This window comes from Temnothorax americanus, unplaced genomic scaffold, assembly GCF_048541705.1.
Source record: "Temnothorax americanus isolate GAGA-0224 unplaced genomic scaffold, ASM4854170v1 Scaffold4, whole genome shotgun sequence".
NCBI classification, from domain to species: Eukaryota; Metazoa; Arthropoda; class Insecta; order Hymenoptera; family Formicidae; genus Temnothorax; species Temnothorax americanus.
In genome coordinates this window covers 4,005,898-4,031,593 of record NW_027509547.1, presented here as the reverse complement: position 1 = coordinate 4,031,593, position 25,696 = coordinate 4,005,898, and the positions used below count along the sequence as shown (strand labels likewise).

At 44.8% G+C, this 25,696-nt stretch overlaps 2 protein-coding genes across 18 annotated transcripts in view; one reads left to right on the top strand and one right to left on the bottom strand.

Annotated features, from left to right (window-relative positions):
- Positions 1 to 25,696, bottom strand: part of Hiw (MYC binding protein highwire) — a 175,142-nt gene that overhangs the window by 11,587 nt on the left and 137,859 nt on the right. For all 16 annotated transcript variants that reach the window (XM_077415414.1, XM_077415421.1, XM_077415415.1 and 13 more), the window contains exon 18: positions 64 to 286. In XM_077415414.1, the coding sequence (XP_077271540.1) occupies positions 64 to 286 (223 nt within the window). The remainder of the gene's footprint in view (positions 1 to 63; positions 287 to 25,696) is intronic.
- LOC143902479 (uncharacterized) lies at positions 3,204 to 21,747 on the top strand. Of its 2 annotated transcripts, none has more exons than XM_077415433.1 (4): positions 3,204 to 3,914; positions 17,952 to 18,371; positions 18,758 to 19,050; positions 19,312 to 21,747. In XM_077415433.1, exons 1-4 carry the CDS (start codon positions 3,708 to 3,710, stop codon positions 21,089 to 21,091), a joined length of 2,700 nt encoding a protein of 899 aa, XP_077271559.1. In that variant the 5' UTR covers positions 3,204 to 3,707; the 3' UTR covers positions 21,092 to 21,747. The 2 variants fall into 2 exon arrangements, with proteins under 2 accessions (XP_077271559.1, XP_077271560.1); XM_077415434.1 differs by having other exon boundaries at positions 3,748 to 3,922.

The following is a 25,696-nucleotide window of genomic DNA, read 5'->3' as shown; positions in this document are numbered from 1 at the left end:
TATATCTTATAACTCACCCGATGCCGCGTGCTTCGCATCGCGATATCCGAGAAGGAGAAATACCTTCAATCCGGGCACGTGCACCACTTCGCCGTATTGATCTCTCGTGAGTACAGTGACGATGGCTGGCCATCCGCATCTCATTTCTTCTCGTGAATATAACGCCTCGCATTGAGTGGGATCCACGAAGCTGTCCGGTTGCAGCCATCGCGCAAGTCTGCCGCCGCTGGTGCCGGCCGAGCAGGAGACGAAATCGCGCAGGAATAGACGTTCGTTCGAGTGACAACTGAAAATAGCACGCGTGCGGAATTTTAGAAAGATTGAAAAGACGTATCCTTTCTCTCGCTCTCATAAAAATAAATTTTTTATATCGCTAGATCTCTATATACAGCCACAACTGTGTTTAACTCTAATTAATTCTGTCCTTCTTTTCGTATTGCAACTCGCAATTTATCACGTATACACATTTATGAACTTCGGTCGCTCAATATAAAATCTAGTAACAATACAAAAGTCTTTTATTCTGAATATACTAAATGTACAAGTTGCACGTCAACTTAATCGTGTATTTTGGTTAAGCAGTATGATATAAAATTACGTACAAAAATAGTAAATGGATAATTTCTGCTAAAACTTTTAGTCTTTCGTTAGTCACATTAGAAGGAGAAAATATACAACGTCGGGAATATCAGACCATCGTAATGAAATGTATCGGAATATAAAACATCACGAGAGTTCGCGAGGATTCATCTTTATTACGAAATCTCGGTCTGAGCCCATCACGAATGCAGGGGACGGCAGCGAGTACGGTTCGTTAAAACGAGTTTGAGAATCGCGATGCCCCTAATTGGTCGGTGCCTCATATCGCGGATCCCGTCCGGGTGGATCGCGAAATAGAGGACGATGCTCCTCCGTCAGTCAGACAATCGTCGCTTCCCCATCGTTCGGACTTGTCGGGCTCATTCCTAATAAGGCGCAATCACGCCGCGATTCTCCTCTCCACGGGTCCACGTCGACGTGATCCGCGCCTCGCTACCTATATGTACAGCGGAGTCGACCCCGCATTTTTACCGCGTCGCGAGAACCGGTATTCTGGGAAAATCACGCGCGCAAAAGGTCTCGCGAGAGTTCAGTCATTACGGTATCGCCGCGTGAAAAAATAAGGGTCTAATTAAAATTAACGGCGAATGGGAAACCTCGACATTTTCCATGACGACTTCTCCGCCGTTGATGAATCTACGATGCGTCGAACGCAGTATAAGCAAAAACTTAATTAAACTCCGGCATGACGAGCATGTGTAACTCCTTTCAGACCTGTATTATTTTTTATGAAAAGAAATCTGAACGTACGACGAGTCATCACTGCGCGATTGAAATGATTCCTGGAGTTCTTAAAGAACTTTCGTCGAGGTAAATAAAATGGAGAAGAGTATGAGATTCATGTTTACGTTGCCCTTCTCGAACTACATTCGAGGTTGTTTTATTTCATTTAAACTGATTTGTCTAATCAATTTTGGGACCGTTCCAACAGACCTCACCCCCAGAGTCAGAAGGCGTTAAATTCCGATAATACCCCGAGTCACGACGACGAGGTACCTCGGGACTTCGGGTGGCGGTTTGCGGTATCAAACCATATAACGAATGTAATTTTCACGCAGTCAGATATAAACGTCGCGGAACCAGAACGCTTTCGCCATCGATCATAGTCACGATGAAAAAGATGAACGAGCGGCACGCCAAAGATAATAGACGCCCGGAGGAGGACGAGCCGGCATAATGCGCGAGAGATCGCAGCCCCGAGGACCGGGAGGATCGGGAGCGTGCGGCTTTAAAGATCGGTATCCACGTGACGTACAGCCGGTACGTGACCATTTCGGAAATGGGCACTTCGCGGACGACGTCGTCGCCGCTGCCGCGTCGCCGCGTTCCTCTCGGCCTGCGAGGAGTAGCGCGTTATGAATGAATGGACGACGGACGTCGGACGTGTACGCGGGGCCCGGAGAAAACACGCGCAATTTCTCATGGGAAATTAAATGGTCGGGTTTCCGCTCATAAACCGAAAAGCTACGACGGTAGCAGGACGTTTTAGGGAAACGCTATCTGCTGCCACGAAGAACGACGAGGGCGACGGACAGCCGTCCTCCGGACCAGGCTGTCTCCGTTTTTACGGGTACCACCCCCTTCCCCCGCGTCGCGTATTTCCGGCGACGATGGCTCGCGCCCGCTTTTTGTCGCCTGCAACGTATCTTCCCTCGCTCTCGACAAGAAAAGCGTAATCGCGGAGATTACCGGCGTGGGGCTTACGGGATCGTGGAAAAATCACGAACGCCCGCACAAAAATCCGCGCGACATTCGTACTTGTGGGATAACAGTTCTCTCTCGATTTCACTTGCGGAACTTATACGTAAGAAGATAAAGTTTCGGAATTTTTAGAAAACTTTGCGAAAGTTCACGTATTAGGGTCAAAAGAGTTCTCCGGTAACTTCGAAATCCCTTAGACAGTAAGTTTGATAACGCTCCAAAAATAGAAATTCCATTTCCGTCCAATACCGTGCAATGCGTGTATGGATACTGAAAGAAAACGTGGATTTTCACTAATAAATAATTTAATGGTTAATTTGAATAATATTATCGTTTAATGTTAATTTGAATAATTTTATCTTCAATTGATTTGGATAATATTATTTTAATATTTTCAGCCATTAAATATTTTCAAGATTTCGTAATGCGATTGCAAACTTCGATAAATACTCTTTACGTTTAGCAACTAGATTTACGGTACAACATAACAATCATATTCATGATCTTTACAGCAGCGGCACCGATTGGACTCCATTGACCAGGATTACGAGCCCTGAACACGGTTTACGCAATTAACATCCGTGACGAACGTGGGTCATCAACGTGGCCGAGGATCGTAAGTTGGTCAAGGTCGTCTTCGCAGGTGCGCGCCGACGGTGTGGGCCAATGCGCTAAAAAAAATCGACGACCGCGCTCTCGCAGTCGATTCTCCTGACGAACGTAGCGAACCGATCGAACCCCGAAGAGGGCACCGACGTCCGTCCCGTATTCTCGGGCCCGATGACGAGTCCTGGCGTTTATCTCGCCGAAGGCCGAAGAGGGAGAACGCGCGCGGCGAGAGCTGAAGCGAGCGAGTGGCGAGTGGCGAGTGGCAAGGCGAGTCGAGCCACATGGATCTATGGTGGGGAGCAGACACCGATCGTGCATGCCACCGGCTACAACAGTTTAAAAGCAACCTCCGTGATGATCGCGTCAGCTGGCCTCTAAATCGTCCCACCGCTTCTTCCTTTTCCTCGTCTTCTTCGGCAACGAGCCGACCGCGCGCGTATCGAGACAGTCCGCACGAGATAGTCGAGGCCCAGCAGTTTCTTCCACGCAGCCGTGGAATGTCGATCGTTACGGATCGATAAGTGGAGGAGATGAGCCTCCCTCTCCGCCCGGACGCGGAATCGATCGATGGAGGAAGTTGCAAGTGGATGAAGAATACAAAGTGGGTGATACTCGCAGGCGCGGTGTCTTCCGATCGATCGATGGAGTGAATCGATAAAAGGGTTTCCGCTCCGCGCGAGTGCGCCGTTTCTTCGAACCGCGCGAGTGAATCGGATCGCGTTATGAGAGAGGCGAGGGATCGACGCTGATCGGCTGGTGATGATCTAACCGCCTCGATCGGGGGAGATCGAGTCGCAATGAGCGTCAAGCGAAGAGTGTTCAGCGCCCTGGACGGGCTTGTTAAATGTGATCGTGCGATCGTATGCTCGGTGTTCCTATGGCATCTCGCGTTCCTGCTGTGCATCGAGGCCGGCAAGCCGGGGATATGCGCTATGAACGGCTGTAACTGCACCGTCATGGCGCATACCTGGATTAACATCAAATGCGTCTTCTCCAAGGAACAGGTGAATACGTGAGCATGTTCTAACTCGTTACTTCGCTGCCGAAGCGATAATTTTGCGGTTCGTACACACTAAAAACCGAGGCGACGGCGAGGCGTCGATCATACCGAGATTATATACCGTATAGGTTCTTTCTTTCTTATCACGCTCCCTTGAAGACAGATAATTTACGAGCTTAACGGCAGCATAAGATTCCTGCCGAGTATAAATATATCTATTCTATATCAGTGCATTCCTATATATATATATATATATAAGATAATAAAGTTAAAGAATAAAAGTACCAATTCTCCGTTTTTATTCTTATCGCGTTAGGAAAGTAGTATTTGTTAGTATCGTGAGACATCAACGATAGCCGTCGAAGCGAAGTAAGCGGACGAAATAGTTTTTAAAGTTATCAAAAAGAGATTGATTTTCGAGTGCTGTATACGCGACGACACGCGGATATCTCGAGATTTCGCGAATTACGCGAATTCGTTCATTTCGGCATGTCGCGTTCCCTGCTGCGAAAGAGGAATTCTTAACGCACGACAGTGAAAGTTTGCCGGAGTCTTGGGAGACTTGGATTCGCCTTCTACGCGGGATTAGCATATAAATCATTGGCCCGTGAAGACGGTGGGAATCGCATGCACGCACGCGCACGCTCGATTCGCGCGCGTGCACGCAAGGGTATGCATTCGTAAGCATTAACACTGAAATGGGCCTGTAAGTAACGTTCATTTCCACCAACGCAGATTTTAACTTTAATCTCGGTTCAACTCATTTTTAATTTTTTTTCCCTAACTTTTAAAACTAGAAAAACTAAGCATTAGTAGAAATGGACGTAAAAGCGATCTAAAGTTAAAAATAATTGCGAATTGATATTGAAAATTAATAAGAAAATAAAGACATACATTTTTTGTCATGTAGATTATTTCTAGGGCTTATGTGAGGGCACGTTTCTCTCTTTGTATGTATTTCCGTAACAAATGCAGCATCCTTTTGTATTCCAGTATACAAACGGTAGTGCCGTATTTGTAATAGAAATGAAACAATTTTGAGGATATAATAGAGACGTTGGAAGAACAAAAGAAGGTAGGACCGTCTTTGGCCTCGAGTCCGTCCCTGCGTAAGTAGGGAACAGGCTGTAACTTGTACTTACTTGCCACGTTTCTGCACGTCGCAACGTGCAGCAGCCGTAGCTCCACTTCGCCGCTCTCGTTGTCAGCTGCACTCAGCTGGATACCATCCGCACAACCGACGTATTATCGTAATTCACGCCAAGTTTTCAACAAGAGAGAAGACTTGGATATAGAAAACATGATAAAACTGCAATGTGCGCGCGTATAACTGTCTGTAAAGGATAACTTGTTCAAGTGCGACACCGTAAGACGAGAAATGTAGAGTAGCAGCTCGTTGATTTGAGATTTTAAGGCAGATCTGGGTACGACGCTGAATATTATAAAAGAATTTCTATGGTATATGTTGCGCATTATGGTGAGAAATTCGATTTGGTTTCGAGCATAAATCTTACGACGCGTTGCAAGGTAAATTTTTAAATAAGATGGTACATTATATCAGTTTCTGATGTGGAAAATTGCTTTTATCACAAAAGATTAATGATAACATCGTTCACAGAAACGCGTTCGATATATTACATAATATTAAAAGTTACAGTTCCTCTCATTGAAATTTTAAAGTGAAAACATCTAAAGAATTATTTGACTCGTCATCAAAATATAATGCTGATATAAAAAATAATAAACATAAAAATAATTGCGCGTGTTGATTTAATGCTGCACGTAATACGCATAGCTGATAATCCAGAATTCTTCTTCGGAAGGGGAGAAAAATGATTCATTGAATTTCTTGTACGCTTCTTGACCGCAAACTGGAGCGAGCCTATTCCCTATCTACGCTACAATCAACCACTCGCATAGAAACGCAACGGAAACCAGTTTTAAGGGGCATTCACACAGCACGGCCTTCTCTCTCCGCAGTAGCCCGACGCACTGTCTAAGGACTTTATTAAATCGTTTCGTTTCATTGCTTTGTCGCCATTCACTATTACAGTCTTCGGACTGCTCCGTTTTAAACGCGCTCCGAATAATCGGCCACGCAACAGAATACAACACACATTTTTCTTCTCGTGTAATTTCTTCATTAAATAAATAAACAAAATCCGATTAAAAGCTACAAATAAATCGATTTACATATTTGAAACATTTATTAGACATTAATCAAAGATAACGATAAAAATGGATATGTCGGATTAACGTGAATTGCTCATCGTCAAATCGACATTTATGCTGAAAAACGTAACGATATATAATATTTCGCCGTGTGCAAAAAATTAAAAATTTTTTAAATCAATATTTTAACGCAGATATTTAGATTCATTAGTCATATCAACTTGCTTGAATAAGATGTAGTTTATAGATTCTTTAACGTAATCTCGTACAACTTTTAAATCGTTGAGAACGATTCTTATCTGTCAGTTAAACGCCTACCGTATTAAGCGTGGGCGTGACGCACGGAGCATGTACTCGGTGTCCTCGGCAATTGACAGACAGCAAAGTGACCGGTGTCGATGAATCAAGTCGATAATACGGTATCTCGATCCTACCCCCTAAGAGTAAAGTAATAAACGCGATGGCCCGAGAGCCATTGGTTTCTTTTTTAGAGGGACCTTTAGAAACACATTTAGCTTTCAAGGATGATATAATCGGGAAGCGAGAGCATTGACCAAACGAGTCGTGACGAGTCGTTTTGCTTGCTCAACGGTGTCTACAGAAACAACAATTGGCAGCGTTGGGTCACTATTATACTACCGGACGGCAAATACTTGGTAATCAAATCAGATTCAGCCACGGCGTCACTTATCATTCCAACGCCATTAATTCCATTTACCGTGTAGACAGCATCGTCGCGCGGTAACTGGCCGGCCAACTCCTTGCCGGCTCGTACAAGTTCACTCGTATCGAAACAAGGACATTCTAATTTGATTGGCGGAAATGGCAAATCAAGCGACGATCGAACACTGAAATCACGATGATTTCAGAAGAGCGCATAAATGTGTGTATTTCTCGCGTATCTCCCTCGCGAGGGAAATAATAGGATGTTTCTTCTCGTTGGTTATCTATCCCGTCAATAAAAAATGATTGAGCTAAGCAAGGATAAGTTTGTACATAGGCTATCCTCCGTTATCTTAGAAATCACTAAACACACTACTAAAGAAAAATACGTTTACGTGTCTCATGTAGATATTAACTTTATCTTACGCTATATATACATAAACACGCTACTAAAAAAAAGACGTCGTTATGCGTTTACGTATATCTCATACAGACATTTAATCTTATCTTACGCTTATTTCTTATATTTTATCGTACTTAGATCAGCTCGAGAATGTCAAAATAAATTCATCTATCATGTTTCAAGAAACTCGATTAAAATATTAAAGCAATGCATACTTAACGATGCACCGGCGCCGGCGTGTTACATCGCGTCGTTAAATCTGATTACGACTTACTGAGGCAATTCCTCGCAATGACCCTCGCGCGACTTAGATATGTGAAAAGATTTCCGACAATAGCCAACTTGCTTGGCACTTTGCACGAGTAGATCGACCCGATAGGTCCCTCGCATTCGTCCTCACGCATTCGGTTGAACCTAGGCGATTTCCGGCGCATGCAATTTCCGGTCGGAGGGTCCATTACGGTCAAAGTAGAGGTACGATGCATTGTCCGAGCATAGCTGCTTCACGACTATTTTCTACTTCGCCTGTTCGAAAACCTGGAATCTATTTCACCGTCGTCGCTTAAGTTTAATAGTGACGTAATTGTTTCTTCACTTCGTCTCGGCTTTAGAGTCGAATATTTTTAAGAGAACTTTTCTTGTTTTTTTTTACCCTTAATTTAGAAAGAATGATCAGTTGAGCAATATTGGTAAAGGATTCATAAATTAGATCAGAGAACGGATTCACGAATTCTGTGCTGATGTTCTACGCGGCTGATTTTAAGCTTCATCTTCAGGTGCATCGCGCTACGCTGAAACCATTTAATTCAAACGCTTCGCGACACCGTTATCCGGTGTTGGCCACTGCGCCGAAACAATTTCGGCATGGCGGCAGTTTAGGCGTGCGATTTAACGCTCACGGACCCGTTAATAAGCGGCGGCTTTTCCCGACTAACTCGATTACAAGCCGATTATGGTCGGGGGAGGCGGCTGAATCTGTTAATGTAAACCGCCGAAAACAATGCGCCGCCGATTAAACCACGGTTGCGTGCATCTCCGCTGCTGGCCCTTTCTGCAACGGTCTAGCAATGCCACTCCTCTTTCTCTCTCTTTCTCTCTGTTCCCCTGCCGTCTCACTTCTCGCCTCTATACCTCCCTCTCTTTCTCTCGCCACAGTAATCATCTCGAGTGGAGCAAATAAACCTAACAATCGGAACTGGAAAATAACACGTCGCGCAAAATCGCGCGAGAGCGATAGCGGCACTTAGGACGGAAACGATGCCACCAGATACGCGCGCATGTACCACGTCCGCGCTGTACACGTTCGACGACCCCGCTATAGAAATATCAACTTGTGCTGTATGCAATTATTATTGGAGAATTCAAGGAAACAGAGCCGGGTCTCGAAAAACGAGGGAGCGAGGTGAACGATGACGCGTCGAATTTTACATCGACATCGGCGGGGACAATGCGTAACGATGTCCGCCTCGAGGACGGTCGCACCTCCGCGGCCCTTTTCATACGCCTCGCTTCTGCTTCAGCTGCTTCGGTGGATTAATAAATTGACGGCTCGCGTGGTTGCTTAGGACCCAGGGGGACGGCGCGAGGGTACAGCGGGGTAAGGGCGTCGCGGTGGGAATTTCGTGCGGACAAAACCGCGCCGCGATGGAACGCCGGGTCGATCCTCGCCTCGGCTCAATTTATTCACAATAGGCCCTTTCAACGAATTACACTCCGGTTCACGACGTATCTCTCCGGCCGGGGCGTCAACGCGAGAGAGCGTAGATGATGCGGGTTTGGTTTGCATCAACGGGAGGCGAGAAATGTTCGGGATAATCTTACGTAAATCGACGTCTACGAGTTTCCGACCCTCGTGCGAACGAATAGAAAATTCTATATGTTGGCGAGCGACGTGGGTGTACGTATTAGAATTTATATTGTACGGCGAAGTAGTGAAGTAGCGCGGTCGCGACTAGAAATATATATAGCCAGGATGCATAAATAACTACGATAATTACGAATCTATAGATAACAGTTGATATATTTGCATCTAAAGATCTCGGTGCATATCGCGTCAGAGACGCGATATTAACGTAAAATTATAACGGCAGTTTCGGAGGTATCTCATAATATAATTATTATAGTCGATTGCGATCTAAACTGGGAAAACATTTCCACGTGGAAATTCGACGATCGCCATCCGATAAGTCATCACTATTTTCCGCCGTGACTGCTTCGGCCTGCCTCCTTCGTGCGCCCCAGCGCAATATTTCACAATTAAAATTGGCGAGCGTGCAGCCGCGAGCGTCGATTCGAAAACAATTTCCCAGCTTCACACAGCCGCACGCCGCACCTACGAAGATAGAAGCGAGAGCGAGGGATCTTTTATCGTACTCGTGAATCTCGATCGCGCCATTATCACTCGCGGCTCCCCTCGCGGCTCGCGCAACCCTACGATAAATTATTTTAGGATGGCTCGCGCTGCGCTGCGCTGCGCACAATACATGCACGCGCATCCGAGAGCCGATTGCGGTTCGCCGGCTTTGTCTGGAGAATTTGTTCCGGGGGCGTAGATAGAGCCCGACGTCCTGCTTCGTTCATTCGCAACGACATCTCTCTCTCTCTCTCTCTCTCTCTCTCTCTCTCTCTCTCTCTCTCTCTCTCTCTCTCTCTCTCTCTCTCTCTCTCTCTCGCTCTCTAACACACCCCCCCGCGAGCTCTCATGAGTTATCGCGATTAGCCACACGTGCGAAGTGCCTCGCCTATCTGTACGAACGCATTCCTGTGTACGTTACGCGTATGTGCATGGCGGAGACCGACAATCGCGTAAACACATGTGCACATTTATGCTCGCTCGACCCGGATCATTCGCCGTGTATCTTCCGCGTTGCGTTTGAAACCGTATAATCCGGATATTCCGATGACTGTGCGCGCAAGGGTGATCGAGTTAACGTTAGAAATGGCCTCTGCAGTGCACGTTTAAATTTAGAATGTCATTGTCCTAATGGAAGATTTTACACTTGAAAGAACGCCACGCATATCAAATTAGATCTCTTTGTTTGATCAGAATATAAGATTATATAAAGTCAGAAGACGAGCCATCCAGCCATCGGATAGAATAGTCGATTTTCTTTCTCTCTCTCTCTCTTAACAAAAAAGATAAAAGTTTATAAAGAGCTTAAAATAGTAGTATTTTACTTCAGCAGATACTCTATAATTTTGTAGAAAGAGAAAAATTTAAGATATCATACCGTTCCTAATAATTGATCAAATTTTCATCTCTTTATTGATTTATAACATCATATTTAGTCTATACGATTGTCAATCTCTTTAGCATGATTCATATATTTATTAATTTAATTATTTGAAGTAAGACGGAACTCGTTTTCCGGGAAGCGGAGCACGTAAAGAGACGCAATCGATAAAATCTTTCCTCGATTCGATGTAGCGAAAAACGGAGATACAGGAAATATAGATCGCATGAGATTAAAGCGACAGAAATGAAACGGGAGCGATTGCTGCGCGCGGCTAGCACGTCGCACTTAGCAGATCGCAGGCCATCCAGTACCCGGTGTGCTGCGGCAATTAACCGAATTATCCCTTGACGCGACCCGGCCGAGGCCCCCGGCGGAATAATGGCGCTCGCTCGCTCGCTCGCATGTCGGCAAAGGCAGGCGTATCCTACCGTGGCCGCATATGCGAGGGCGAGTAGTAATTTCATCTCGTGCGAAGCGCGCGGCGAGAGAAGGCAAGTGTCAGCGGGTGCATCGCCATTCCGCGAATTAACTTCCGGCATTCCTCATGGCGATCGCCGTAACGCCCCCGCTTCGAGCTTCGCAAATTTCGCAAAAACCAGATATCACGGTCCTGGTGGAGAACTTTGCGTCTTGTACCTCGATCGTTTCGCACGAAACGCCAAACCCATATGGACAAATGTTACCGAATATTAGTAACGCGCGATAACGCCGTCCAGAAAGATAGAAATTAACTATATAGCGAGAGATATCACGGATATCATTATACATTCATGTTTAATCACATCCATGTCGCGTCGAACGTTGGATACAATAACCACAATGCATATTTAAGTAGCAGTGTAAATTAAGAAACAAATATAATAGTTGTATTCTTCCTTCGATTAGAAACAAATTTCTGTGTTTCTGTCAGTAATCCATAGTATAATTTTTTATTAATTCAATACAAGTTCGGTGGCTTCGGGAAACAATGATATGAGTAACAAATTTTGCCAAAAATCCAGTAAATTTATCGTCGCAATGACGATTGCCAAATTTAATATTTAAATTTTAAATCTCATAATAATGCGCTCTAACAGGTAATTAAATCGGAATTGTTTAACAGTCGCCATTAGAGGATACGAGAGAAATGCGTAATTGTAATTTCGTTATGTCGTGAATAGTATTAAATATTCAGCCTCATTACGCAAAATTATCCACGGTATATCAATGACCATATCGGATAATTAACAATATACTTTATTTCCGAAATAAACCTCTCGATCTAATTTCTACGGTTTAAAGTTAATTTAAGAACGCGAACATCGTTGTTCTCGGTCGGTCCGTTAAGAACCGGCGACTATTCTCCGGCGTTTTTTAAATTAAAGAAGGGGGCTCATTACGACCGCGATTAATTTCAACGAAGAGAATAGACGGCGGCGCCTCTCGCGCCTCTCGCGCCTCTACCATGCCGGAGTTTAGAATAACTCGATTGTCGTCCTCTCGTTCACCTCGAACTAGAACTAGACACAGTGAATTGGGTTATTTTTATACGCCGGAGACACACCCGAGCTGTTTCCCGACTGCAGCGTCAATTAGCTACGGCGCAACTTCGACGGTGACGAAAACGGAAACTTGCGGGGCCTTCCATATAGGCCTCGGCGGCTCCTTCTTCGCCGCGCACACCTTCCATTTATCCGGTTCATTCATCTCGATCGCGACGATTACCTCTCGACACCTCGATAAACGGATTTACACGTCGTGGATGACGAGAATTGTCGCGGCGCGGCGGGAACGTCATCTGCGTTTCGATTAGCGCTTGCATTAGAAGTTAATACGTCGTGCCCGATGATATACGGCCGTCAAATATCCACGTCGATTCCAATTCAAACGGCGGATCTTTGATGTACGTGACTTGACTGCCGTGAATTTCAACGCGCGAAATCGACATGCGCGACACGTACTACCAAGCTGCTTAATTATTTATCCATTCGACGCGCGGTGCGCTTCTCATCGCATAATTTGGGGGTCGGTTGTACTTGATAATGATGGAGAGGACTGCCGAAGCAGGCTACGCGGAGAAATTCAATAGAAAGGCGCTCACTTATATATTTTCCCATATAATTCATCTTACGTAACTTCTCGTTCTTCTCGTTTTATTTTTATATTCATCCGTCATCCGTGTCGGCCATAATGCACCGGCTTAATTACCAGTTCTCTTACTACCTTCCCCCCCCCCAATAATTTTTGGATTGGATCGAATATCGTAGCACTGTTAAACCGTAATGTAAATTGAGAAAGAGTTCACGATTTATTTTTATCTTTATTTTAAAACAACTCTTTAGTGTAATCGGGTAAAAGTACAAAATTTGAGGAATCTGACAAGTTTCAATAATTTAAACAATTCAGATCAATCTCTGTGTTTCTCTCTGTCGAGATGAATTTAACATAGAATTTTGCGGCAGTCCTCCGCAAGTTTCCCAAATACTAAAAATGATAGAAAACGACGCCTTGCAAAATTATAATCAGCACAAAAAAATATTTCTGTGCAGGTGAATTTCTAGAATTTTAGGTATTGTTTTTCAGTAAATGTTTGGCCCTCGATAGATCTAATTTCGTACAGTATTCTCGTAATAACTGTTCAATAACTTGCTCAGTTAATTTATAAAGTTAACTAAAATAAAACGACAAGACATTCCGTCACATCTAAAATTTTTGTGAAAATTTTCAAATAACATAAATTAATTTTTCACATTAAATTAACAAAACAAAAATATATTCAAGATACTTAATTGAAATTAATGCACTGCAACGGGTTAACATGCTGTGGAAATTTGCATCGTTCAGCATCGTTTTCTCTCGTGTTTACGCTGGCAAACGACTAACGCGGGCGAAAATATTTTAACGTCGGCATAAACCTTTATACGAGCTCTATTAGACTACTATTATAAGCAGGGTTTCGTGGTCATTTCCGTTCGTCATGAACGTGGCGTCCGGCCAAAACTATCGAGTTTTCTCAATGCCGCATAGGACAAAATCGGTTACCACAGATCCACGGTCCGACAGCATTCGCGCAATCCAGCTAAAGTGGTCCGTTCCCTTTATTTCCGCTCCGACGCGTTCCGAGTGCGCGCCGGCCGCGTTGTGTATAAGTCGAAATAATGTTTCCTCCCGTGTGCGCCATGCCGACGATGTAACCCTTGCGAATCATCGATATTCTAGACAGTCGGCTTGAGATTCTCTTCGGCTAACGGTATATGTACTGCAACCTCCGCGTTGCGATCCACGTTGCAGTGCTTTCTCGCCAGAAAGCAACGCTCTCTCGATATTATGGGACTTGTTTTCGTCGCAATATTGCCGCGTATACAACTGTTTGGATAGCTGATCAAATAGCGTAACATTAATTGCTCTTTACCGAGTCGCGAAATAAAAATCTTCGACGTACAAATTGATTTATTTCAAGAAATATATATTAAAAATTGCACGTTCAGTCTTAAATAAAAGTTTCTAAATGGGTGATTTTCGTGTTCAAATCGAGATACCAGACATATTAGACAGACATTACTAAGAAATCACAATGCCGAACTTAGCGTTAAATGTATCGTAAAAATGCCGGAATTCGAAGAAATCTCGAGGTTTTTCTCTCACGAAAGTTTTCCTCCGAACATATGGAACCGGACTGAACCGAAACGATAACGGAAACGATTCGACACGCTCCGTTGCGGAACGAAGCGAAACGAGGCGGAGCGATATTAAAAAATTTCTGCTCTAAAATTTCAGAGCGGATCGAAACAAATTGAGTAACCGTTCTCGAATAACTCCAGCTGGCAGAAAATTTTTCGGAAGCTCATGTTTCCACATGGATTTCTTTGTCGAACGATCGTTTTGTCAAGAATAATTTAAAGCGAGCGATAAGAAATCGCGCGGTCTTTGACAATTGAAGTCCGGCAAACATTTTGACGTGTTAATTAGCATGAATTGATCCCACAATATGTTTTCCATATTCAATAGCGCGGCGGCTCTTGTTAAAGCTCGTCAATTATATCGCAACGTGAACGAACGAGCGCGGGCGGGTATGGAAATTAAAACTGCTACGTAGAACGCATCGCGGCAATAGAAAATTCTACGATGGCTGCGGGCCAGCGCGCGATCCCTCGTCCCCGGTACCGCGAAATTAATTCGCACCGGCGTTTTAACGTCGTTCGTAACTCGCGCGGGACCGAGAGAGAGAGAGATGCTCTTTGTGCCCGAGGCCCGCGATGCAGAAATAACCGGCGTTACCCGCGCGTCTCGACCCTTGAGTCACACCGGCCGTGTACGAAATGACATGACTTTCCAGAAGCAGTCTTAGTCATTCATCGAGGAAGAAGAGAGAGAGACAGAGTGAGAGAAAGAGGAGAAACGCATTTTCCGACTTATGTCGCGCAGCGTTCGCGCCTTCCTCCCGCCACACCTGACCGCGTTCCTCTCTGTTCCGTCGAAGAACCGTCGACTGCAACAGCTGTTTCACGGCACGACGCATCCGAAGTAACATCACCGATGATACACAATGAAAACAAAATCCGATACGAACGCGCGCAAATAGCTATATCGCGCAGCACGCTTCGTTTAAAGCTGGGTATACACTTAGCGAACGAGCACCGAACGAACAGCAAACGTAAACGTTCGTTGTCATTATTCAACAGATGCAATCAAAAATTTCAAATTGCTACATGCAGCAAACACCGAATCTGATCGAATTCTAGTATTTGGTGCAATCGAAAGAAAAAACAACCAACGTAGGAGCAAAAACGCGAATGTCCAAACATTCGCGTTCGCTGTTCGTTCGCTAAGTGTATATAACCCATCAGCTTTATACACTCGACGTCGCGGTATTTCCCCGTGCTTCTATTCCGTTAATTAACTCTGTCCGCGCGGAATTTTCACGCTGGATTGCAAGGAAGTCGCGCATATTTTTAATTAGGAACAAACTACCGCCACGCCGACGCCGCTATATTTACTTTGTCCGCGGCGTTATCAGTCGGAGCAGCGTGTATCTCATATATACTCATGGTACGCGAGGTTTAACGCACAGGAAATTCGCTACACATTGCAGCTTGCAGCTGATGTATATCGGAAAGCAATACGACTTCGTAAGAACTTAAAAGAAAGCGAAATCACGTGTCATTAAAATCCTCATAAAATGTCATCGGGTATCGATACATATAAGAGGCAAGCAAATTTATAATGCGCGCATCTCATAAATTGATTTCGACTGGATTTCGCAACTGTGCCTGGTACGTGTTTCTGAGCTTCGCCCAAATACGCGTTATCGGATGCTGTCATGAAACTGAATCCAATATTATCGGAGATCGTATCTGTCCGGATAATCTGAGTCGTAATGAAGCTGCAGTCACCGTGATCCAACGAGATCGTCTGGCATAGCTGCCCTCGTGCGCTCGTAATCGCGATACATTTCATCTCATTCCGCTCGACATTTACATTAATCCGGGCTATAGATACGGACGATATCGATGTCCTCTTCTTTCTTCTTTTTCCAATGGAGAGCATTCAAGGATGCACTCGTCGGTTGAAATCGAACCGCGAATTATGGTGGATGGGAACACGATGAAAACAAGACTACGACGAAGCAAGAAAGAATAAACCGGAGCCTCGTGTTACCCGTGGTGTAACCGAGAGACGGGATGCGAAAGTCGAACCGCACGCATTACTCGACGCGACAGGCGCGAACAGTGGCGCATGACTCATCGGCGTTCTAATGAACTCTTGAAACGATTTTCCGGTGCTTTGAAGGAACTAGGGCCTGGGCGCCGCATTATGTGGTCTACGTCTGTTTGACTTTTTTCGCATGAAGTCAAACGTGAAAATAAACCAGGATGCGCGGAAAAATAATTCTCTACGGAAAGTAAACATCGCGCGCGCATGCGAATCTGGAAGATGTCCAAACGGGAGTAATAATTTCGTCCATTTCGGTAACTGAAATTTTATTACGCGCAGATAAATAATCGTTTTGGACGAGAAAAGGAAAAATGTCAAACGAATGGCACCCCTACAATAGCCACGGCAAAATTTTTTAACAAAGTAATAATTTTTAGAGTATATACTGTAGTATCTTTCTACGTCAAAAGTCTTTGATGTCAAAACCGCAAAAGAATGATAAGTTTCAAGAAAAGTTTATTATCCCGTGCTTGCGCATAGCGACACGTACAAAATAATTCAATCGTTGAATGTTTACACCTTAACATCCGTCGTCACATTTCTCTTTCCTTATCTCGGAAGACATTATAATGAATCAACTCATCGTGCAGTTAAGATTACTTAACATGTCGCCTAACACATCGTATTTCCCGAGCATGTTTAACACGCGCGTGTAAACAGCGTTGTGATATCTCAGACGAAAATATCTCAGATAACGGATTTAGTTGTCGGGGGTGGGTCAAAGGTGCCGGGAAGAACCGGATGCGCTCGCGTGCATCACGGCAAACAAAGAGCTCCGGTCTAAAAATAGAAGCGAATAAATAATTTCTAATAAGCGCGAGAAAGGATATCTCCCCGAGGGGCGAATGAAAAATCGGAACGGCGCGCTGATGTTTATTCAAGATATTTATTTAGTGGGATCGTCAAAAATTCATATCTCACGAGAATCGGATTTTTCGAAGTCGCAGTTTTCGGCAGCGAGATTCGGATTATCGTTCGCGGGCTGGCTGCTGAATATTTCTCCATTCTGTATTTTTCAGCGATTTTCAACGGCGCACAGTTGTTCTATAGCCGCACAAAGGATATTGAGGGCATACGGGGGTATCAACTTTTAGAAAGCTTATCGCGATCCACCTTTCTGATATAACGTGGAGAGAAACTGAGAGACGTTAAGAAGCCCGAGTGACACATATGATCGGGCGCTAGCTCAGGGAATACACCGACAAACTGGCGGCGCTGAGATAAATCTATAAATAACCGCCAGGAAGTCGATGCAGAAATCAATGGAAATATTTCAAACCTAAACTCTGAAATTCTATTATTTAATAAGAATAAATCAATGTTTTGTGATTTATTTTACTACTTATCGAGGTATCCTTAGAAGCCATAAATAAACAAAATTGCTCCTTTTTTATAATTCACGAAACCATATCTACTAAATCAATAAAAATGTCATTATCACAAAATGCTATCCTTAAGACATAGGTACTAATTTCTAAAATAGCTAAACGATTTGGCAGTATCGCTACAAATAACGTCAAACGTGTTCTTTGTTCTTTGCTGTGTTAGCCTACAAAATTTTATGGTTTTTGATAGTGTAATAATCCTCGACAAGACTGCTGTAAATCATGCGAGGTCTTAAGTAAGGAAATGTAAACGCGTTTATTACGTTTCCAGAAAATGATCTTAGTCAGTCGTCTTGTTATGATACGCATTACGCAACCGAGATGTAAATCTGGAGAAGGAGAATGACGAGGCACACGGCCTTGGCAACATATCGATGCCGTGGAGCGTTGCAATCTTCTTTAATTGTACTTGTTAACGTGTAAATCGTAAACAATAAGAGGCTCGATAACACCATCATGTTTTATCTTTCGTTTCGTTTTCCCTCTAGAGCGTGGAGTTGCTGGAAGGGACCATTCCGTCGAATGCAACGGAACTCGAGGTCTCTCATTGCCAAGAATTGAGAATACAAGCGGGCGCGTTCGGCGGGGGTGCGCCCTTGAAACGCGTGCATGTTTCGGGGATCAACAACGTGGTCGCCAAAACGCAGGCCTTTCAGAATCTCAGCACACCCAACACGCATCTCGAGGTGTCGGAGTGCGACAGCGTGTTCCTGGAGAGCCACGCCTTCCGGAACACGCGCGGCACGCTGAGCGTCTCGATATCGCGATGCAAACACGTGGAGATAAAGCCGAACGCCTTCACGTGGCTGCTGTGGCTCAAGATGAGGGATGTACCATCCTTGGAGCTCTCCAGCAACGCCTTCAAGTTGGAGGCGCCTCAACCCGGACGACACGGACCAGCGACCAAGGTCGGATATCTTGCAAATTATTCTCGTGTCCATTACGCGCTGTTAAACAATGCTCGTATATAATGTCTACATTCATTTTATCTTGAAAATTACAACTAATATTAATCTTGATACCGATATTGGCATCTACATAATATTCGCATCCCCAGTTACATTACGCTATTCACTTATCGGATCACATATCGGGGGGATAACATATTAATATGAATAAATTACATAATATCATTCATAATGCTCCGTTTTGAATGTCACTAAATGGAGCTCAGAACAATTTGCACTAACACGAATTGTCAGTTAATTAAATCTAAAAGTCCGCGGATAATCCTTAGAGCGGCCAAGTCCCGGAAATGTTAATTACAATTTTGTATGAATTACCTTTGATACAGATTACGTTCCAAAATGTGAGGATTGCGGAGTTACCCACGGCGGTCTTTCCTTCGGCTATCGCGGAAATTCGAATGGACGACATCTCAATGAGGGTTATACGCAAGGACGCCTTTTGTGCCATGACTATTTTCAACGTGATTATTAGCAACGCGACTATCCAGGAGATTCAATCCGGCGCTTTCAGCGACAGGGCTCTTATCCAAAACCTCGAATTTGTCGATGTGCAACTTAAGAATGTCGACACGGCGGCCTTCAGAGCCGGCCACGATAATCTCACGATCCAACATTCCAGGTTGTCGACATTAAATTTACTTTACGACCCTTACTGTTATCGCGCAGCATAAATTCATGGTGAAGGAAATAAAAACTCGTAGACCTTTTTCTAGAAGACAGATTCATATTCAATATTTCTAAATTAACTTTTCGATGTTTTTCAATTTTGATTCATTAATTACATTTTTATTCCTTAATTATATTCTTCAATTTCTTAATATTCTTTAGTGCGTATACTAACATGCGCTATAATCCTTTTTATTTTATCTTTCTCGTACAGATTTTCCGAGGTGAACACTGGTGCTATCAATACATCGGCAGCGACTGTAACCTTCAACAACAACGAATTCCAACACCTGAAACAGGGCTCGATCGTGTTGCATCAATGGAACCACATAGCGATCGACCGCAATGTCTTCGTCGATTTGGAGAGCGACGCGATTAAAGCAGAGGTCGGTGCCACTTCGGCGCCCAAATTCGAATTTTCCTTCACGGACAATCGTATACGAAAAGCACGGCCGGGGTCCCTCAGGTTCGCGGCGATTTCGCAGAGCGTGAACTCGGCGCGCGTCGGCAACAATTACTTCAACGAGAAGTGTAGTTGCAATCTCGAAAGCTGGATACGCGGAGTGACAGGTCGCAACAGCTCGGTCACGTGGATGATGGACTCCAGCTATTGCATGGTCGACAATTTCCTGAAAAAATGCCTGAATCTGCCCGAGGGTTACATGGCCATGCGAAACTTCACGCAGCTTATATGCACGCAGCGGGATCACGTCAATTGCGAGAAGCCGTCGCCGAAGCTAGAGCCGAGTGTCAGTCCACCCAGCGTAGGTCCTCACATCTATCCAAGACAGAAGGGATTCTTCGACATGGAGATGGACGAGTCGGAGCAGGTGTCACACGAGAAGAGGATCATCGTCATCGTATGCGTCGTGGCGGTCTTCGTCGTCGTCGTGGTGATCCTAGCCTCGGGGATCCTCTATATGCGCCGTCGCGGCGTATGTCCCAAACTGATATCCGGCTCATTGATGAATCTATCGAACTGGCTCTCGTCCAATAACGGCATGACCGCCGCGACGTCCGCCAGATCGATATCGAGGCTGAGCGTCCACGAGTACGCCGGTCTCCAAGCGGAGACTAGGATTCTCGAGATGGACACGCAGACGGAGGACGACGACGAGGAGGGTGACGTTTACCCGTACACGGAGAACAAGGCGACGCAAACGTTACCGGAAGAACTGACAGAGGAATACCTGAGGGATCTTCAGGAACGGCTGAACGATCCCGACAATCATAGCCAAGCGAGGGACATGATCGAGCACCTGTACGATCTTATCAAAGTCGAGGAGAGTTGCAACAACAACAATGACCGGCAATCGACGGGTGATCGGGAGGAGAATGCGTATGACGTGATCCGACCGAGGATCAGGAGACCCCGCGGTGCACCGAGACCGTCCGTCAACATCGGCACCAGAGCACCGTCCTTGGATAAACTGCTGCCGAGCGGGATGCGTATCAGACCGCCCATCACCGAGTACGCGCAACCGCGCGATCAGCTCGGTCCACCGGTCAAAATCACCGATCAGAACCATCTGTATGCCGAGTTGCCGGGCGACGAGACGGTGCCCAGTACAAGTCGACTGTCGCAACCGATGCTGGAGAGTCTGATCGGCAGGGGACCGCAGCCGTTACCGCCGGACGTGGTGAACGATCATCTCATCGGCAATGATCGTCCTCCGCGGAACCTCGGCTACGGTGCCGACGATTGCGGGCCGCCGCAGAGCCCAAAGCTGGACACGAGGAATCAATCTGCCAAGCCGATGAGCTTCCTCAAGGCTCTCGGCGAAAGTATCATGGGCGCGTCCGCCGGCAAAACGAACAACAAAAGGCCGAACTCGCTGCTGTGCGAATACGCCGAACCGTCCGACACGACCCATCTCTACTCGGAGCTGTCGGAACCCCAGCAAACGTCTGCATCCACTAGTAAAATGGCGAACAGGCCACTACCCACCAAGCCCGACCAGGATTCCGTCGCCGCGAACGCGGCCAAGGCGTAGCGGCGTTCATTATCTGTGATATAAGTGTTACGTGTTGTCGAGAACGAAGATTTAAAGTGTTCTCTTCTTTTTACCGGCTGTATGAGGAAAGTGCTCGCGCACGTGTGCGTGCGTGTGTTTGCGCGGTGCGATTGCGCAACAGAGTTTCCGGCGAGAACGGGTCGCTTGGAGTCTCTCAGCTCAGAGAGATTGTGTGCCTGTATTACAATAGCGGAGGAAATACGCGTCAGAAATTAGTGCAATTCGTGCGTACAAGGCTCGAGCTTGTCGGCCTCGGGAGCGAGAAGTGTCCTTATTTTTAAACCGTGTATGAATAAAGCCTTGTTAGAACAATCGCGTACAACGTTGCGCACCATTCGGATGATGTTCCTGCGGAAGGGGAAGTTACATCGCGTCTGGATCGACCAAAGCAATGTTTACGCGAAACGTTATCGCAGCGAAGTTGTGCCAAAATTAGTGCATCGCATACGACTGTATATTCGCGCTCGTAACGCTAATAAATCGATAAAACCTACCTACTGCTACACGTCCGATTAGCGAAAAGTCGAGAGAGAAATCAAAGGATTTATTTATGTTTATCTGTGACAAATGGATGTAACATAGATTTATATATATTTGCTTCGTCAGGTATTATTAAATAAGTATTTTACAACTGACATCTGAAAGAAATTAATCACTATCCACACCAATCCCTGCTTTTAAACGTTTGAGATTATTTCTAACATTTTTCATTCCATATACAGACCGAGGGCCGCATTCAGAAACCGCTCTTTAATATATCACAATAATTTGATTTTTATTAAATTATTAAGAAATGCGAATTTGTATCGCATATTCTCATCAGATTATATTTTCTGTGTCAGTATCAACCTACGTGATTTATTTTCGTAATATGAAAGCTCGCATAGAAACACGGATATTTCTCTTTGTTTCCGCAATCAACGAGTCTGAATGGGCGATAAAGTACCGGTAGGTCTAACAATCAGATCTCCCTCCGGCTGCTCTCGGACAAGTATCTCTCGATTTAGATAACGCGCGCGTTGCTGGAGAGCGTATTTCTCCAATTCACAAAGTACTTATAAGTTCACTGAGCGCATCGATTTCTCCTATCTAAATCTCTCATGTTTAAAGTATCCCATACCATCGTTGTCTTATCTCGAGGAATTTTACGATTCAAGTAGTTTTCTCTGGACGCGGCCTTCCGCTTCGCTCCTCGAGAATGCTTCCGCGAGTTCACTGGTTGTCACGGCGCAACGTACTCGTCCCTTTTATCAAACGGCCCACAGTGGTGCTTCACTCGAAGGGAGAAGCACCCTGGGAGTGATGCAGTCGCGAACCAACGCCAATTCGCCTCGGAACGTCCGACGAGAGCCGAAAGATATTCTTAATCCCTCTCGGGGCGCGCAGTCACTCGGTGTATATCCACGGCGAGACCGAACTATTCCATGAAGAATGTAAGAAGAACAAATAGAGCCGACTAGCAGTCGGGGCGGGCTGCGACGCAGCTGTTGACGTCTAAACGGCCGCCGTTCTCCGCTTCCACGGACAGTAAAATCTAGAGAAAACTTTGTTCAGCGAGTTGCGAAGGCGAGCGCGACAAAGACACTCGGGTTTGATGGAAAAAGTATCTGCGCGAAAGGATCGTGAACGGAATATGTCTCTTTACGGCGACAATTAATTTTCCTAATTTCGCGTCTCGCTCGATACTCGCATTCTGCCTCTGTATTCTCCGGCGAGTCTCAACCGAGGTGTAAATTTATAAAGAGCACTCTTAGTAATTCGTAGTCAATTTTTCCCTTAGCGCAAATTTAATCTAAGACCTAATTATCGCGCTATTTAACGTTGAAAATTAAAGCGCCCCGGTAAATTAAATGTCAGGAGCGTAAATGAATAATGGGACTTAGTTACTTTTCAATTAATTTAGAGAGCTAAATGTTCATGGAATTAAAATTTAATTTGTTAGGAGAATAATTTAACGTTAAAAAATTAACAGCTGGTGAATAATACAAATCAAATAATCAGAAAATTATTTTTAACTGACAGAACATCTCACTAACGCTCTTCCTACAAGGAAGAACGTTACTTATCGATGTGCATTTTTCTGAGAATATCTATGAATCATATCTGATTTTGATAATTCCCAATTTTCTCCTAGATAAGGAACACTAAGCTTTCTGTCAATATTTGTGTCGCGCGGTACATCTTTGTGCCTTTGGTTATCTCATAGATAAAATAGATAAAATGAGGAAACATTCATTCTTTGCCTCTGGCATTGTGTTAGAAAAATTTGTGAGTTATTGCGTTAAGACCAGAGAGACCATGGAAAACTCTAATGTTTCAACAAAGAATAATATTTAATGACACCCGAACACGCGTGATACGCAAATGTTCGCTGATAATTGAATATTATCTTATCTACGCGAAGACAGAGCGAAACTTTTTACGTCCGTGTAATTTTTCTACCGAAGTCACAATTTATCCCGAATTTTATCACGCGGTACTTTGTCGACAGGTTAAAGAGCGATACCAAGACGTGCGCTATACGAAAGCAGCAGCCCGCCCGCTATCGTACACCGATTCGCGAGATTGTTTATGGCCGGTCATTTTTCAGATAAGAGTGTCATTTTTCTCGAGACCGGCTGCTCGTCGTGGAAAGTCAAGAGAGATGGCCGAACGAGTTTTCAACTAGATGCAATTTGTTGCTTTCTCTTCCCCCTTCGATATCCGCTCAGACAATGCCCCTCGACTCGAATTTATGGATACTTACGTATTATTTAATTTATGATCAACGTACACGTCTATGAATAGCCGTATTCCATCCGAAAGAAAATACAAATGTGCCGATATATCTATATTTAAAAATATGGGCTCTTCTTTTTTCAGGAAGATACCCAAAGTTGAAAAATATGTATCTGAGTTTCGCTCAAAGCTTATTACAGCAATTCTCTTTAATAAAAATTTAAGTAAGATTTTCCTCAATAACTAGAGCCAGCATAGTTAGAAAAGTATCACAGGAAATATCTATCGTACTATAAAAGTGTCTTTATATTTGAAAAGTATAAAATACATTCCTTCGTACTTTCGTAAGTGACGAAAACTGGGCCACGGCCGAAATTATAGCGTGTTCAATTTCTGAGTTTCTCGAAATCGAATCTTCGAGTTTCTAGCGGTGGGCATGTGAAAAGATCGCGGAGCAGAATAGGTGTCCGAGGCGGAAGTGGATGAGATCAGGGGGCGGCTGTGATCCAGCGTGCTCTCTCGCACGGGAGAACATAATCCGCCAAGCCAGATCGGCCAAGCAGCAGGCAGCTCTATCAGGTTTCATCAGCGAGCCAATCATCTCATCACTTGGATGGCCGTGCTAGCATCCGATTCGCCGTGCTCTAACCCGTTTCTCTGGTCCCTGACCTAATCCCTTGTGTCGAGAGATACCGGGAAAATCGATCGAGGATCGTCTCTGCGCCGGCGAACATCTCGCCGGCGGCTGGCACGACTGGGTTATCGAAGTACCGAAATCATGGGCCGATCTGGGGCTTACCCTAAGCCGAAGCTTAGATCGTAAATGGATTTTCCATCTCACGATTCTCTCCCTCCCTCTCTCTCTCTCTCCCCCCCTCCCTCTCTCTCTCTCTCTCTCTCTCTCTCTCTCTCTCTCTCTCTCTCTCTCTCTCTCTCTCTCTCTCTCTCTGTAGTCCGCAGTCGGAAAAAACACAGCTTACGGTCTAACGTGTCAAACTATTGTAATTATCGTGAAACTCTCCGCAACACGCATTAGAAGGAATGATGATATCGGCTAGCACGTGCGACAGGAAAAGTAATTCGAACTCGTATTTGTTAGTCGCGTCCACGTTAAATCTGTCACTGACGTAACCGTTAAATTTCATCGCAAGTGCACACTGCCTAAAATTCGCCGGCGATAATTAACAGATAACCATTAACGTTACCATATGGCCGTGATTGTTTAATTCAACGAGGAGAAGAATATTTTTCATCTCGATTAAAAACGGAAAAATATGGGTTAAACGGTGGATATGTATATATTAGCCAGCAGTTCGCGCACGTCGCATCAATGTAGAACATGCAATTTGTTTATTTACATATCGATGCGTTTACAGCATATATTTTCGAATGCTCAGGTGAAATAATATTATCCCGGTTTTTGATCGATCGGAACAAAACGTGTTTCATCCGTGTTTCCATTTCGCAGTGACGATATACCGGGTGGCATGTCCTTAATATACGCCATCTGGGTCTTACGATCCGGTGTGTCACCTGTCGCAACGATATTGCATCCGGAGATCTAATGGACCTTTAAACCGAACGTCTCTCTATATAAGCTAACGCGTGTCATCGACCTCGCTTCGAGAACGAGATATTCCCCGAACAAGTTGCTCGCGGAAAACGAGAGAGAAAAACTGCAAAATCCTGAAAAGAGAGCTGGCTGTCGCGACTTTGTGAGAATTAATAGTAAATCCGAAAACCAGAAAAAAAGATTCTTCTCACTATCGTTTCTCTCGGTATTACATCTTCGCGCTTCAAGCCCGAAAAGATGCGAAAGAGAATAACGGTTTCCATTTGCAGTAGTGTTATTTCTTTTTCAGAAAA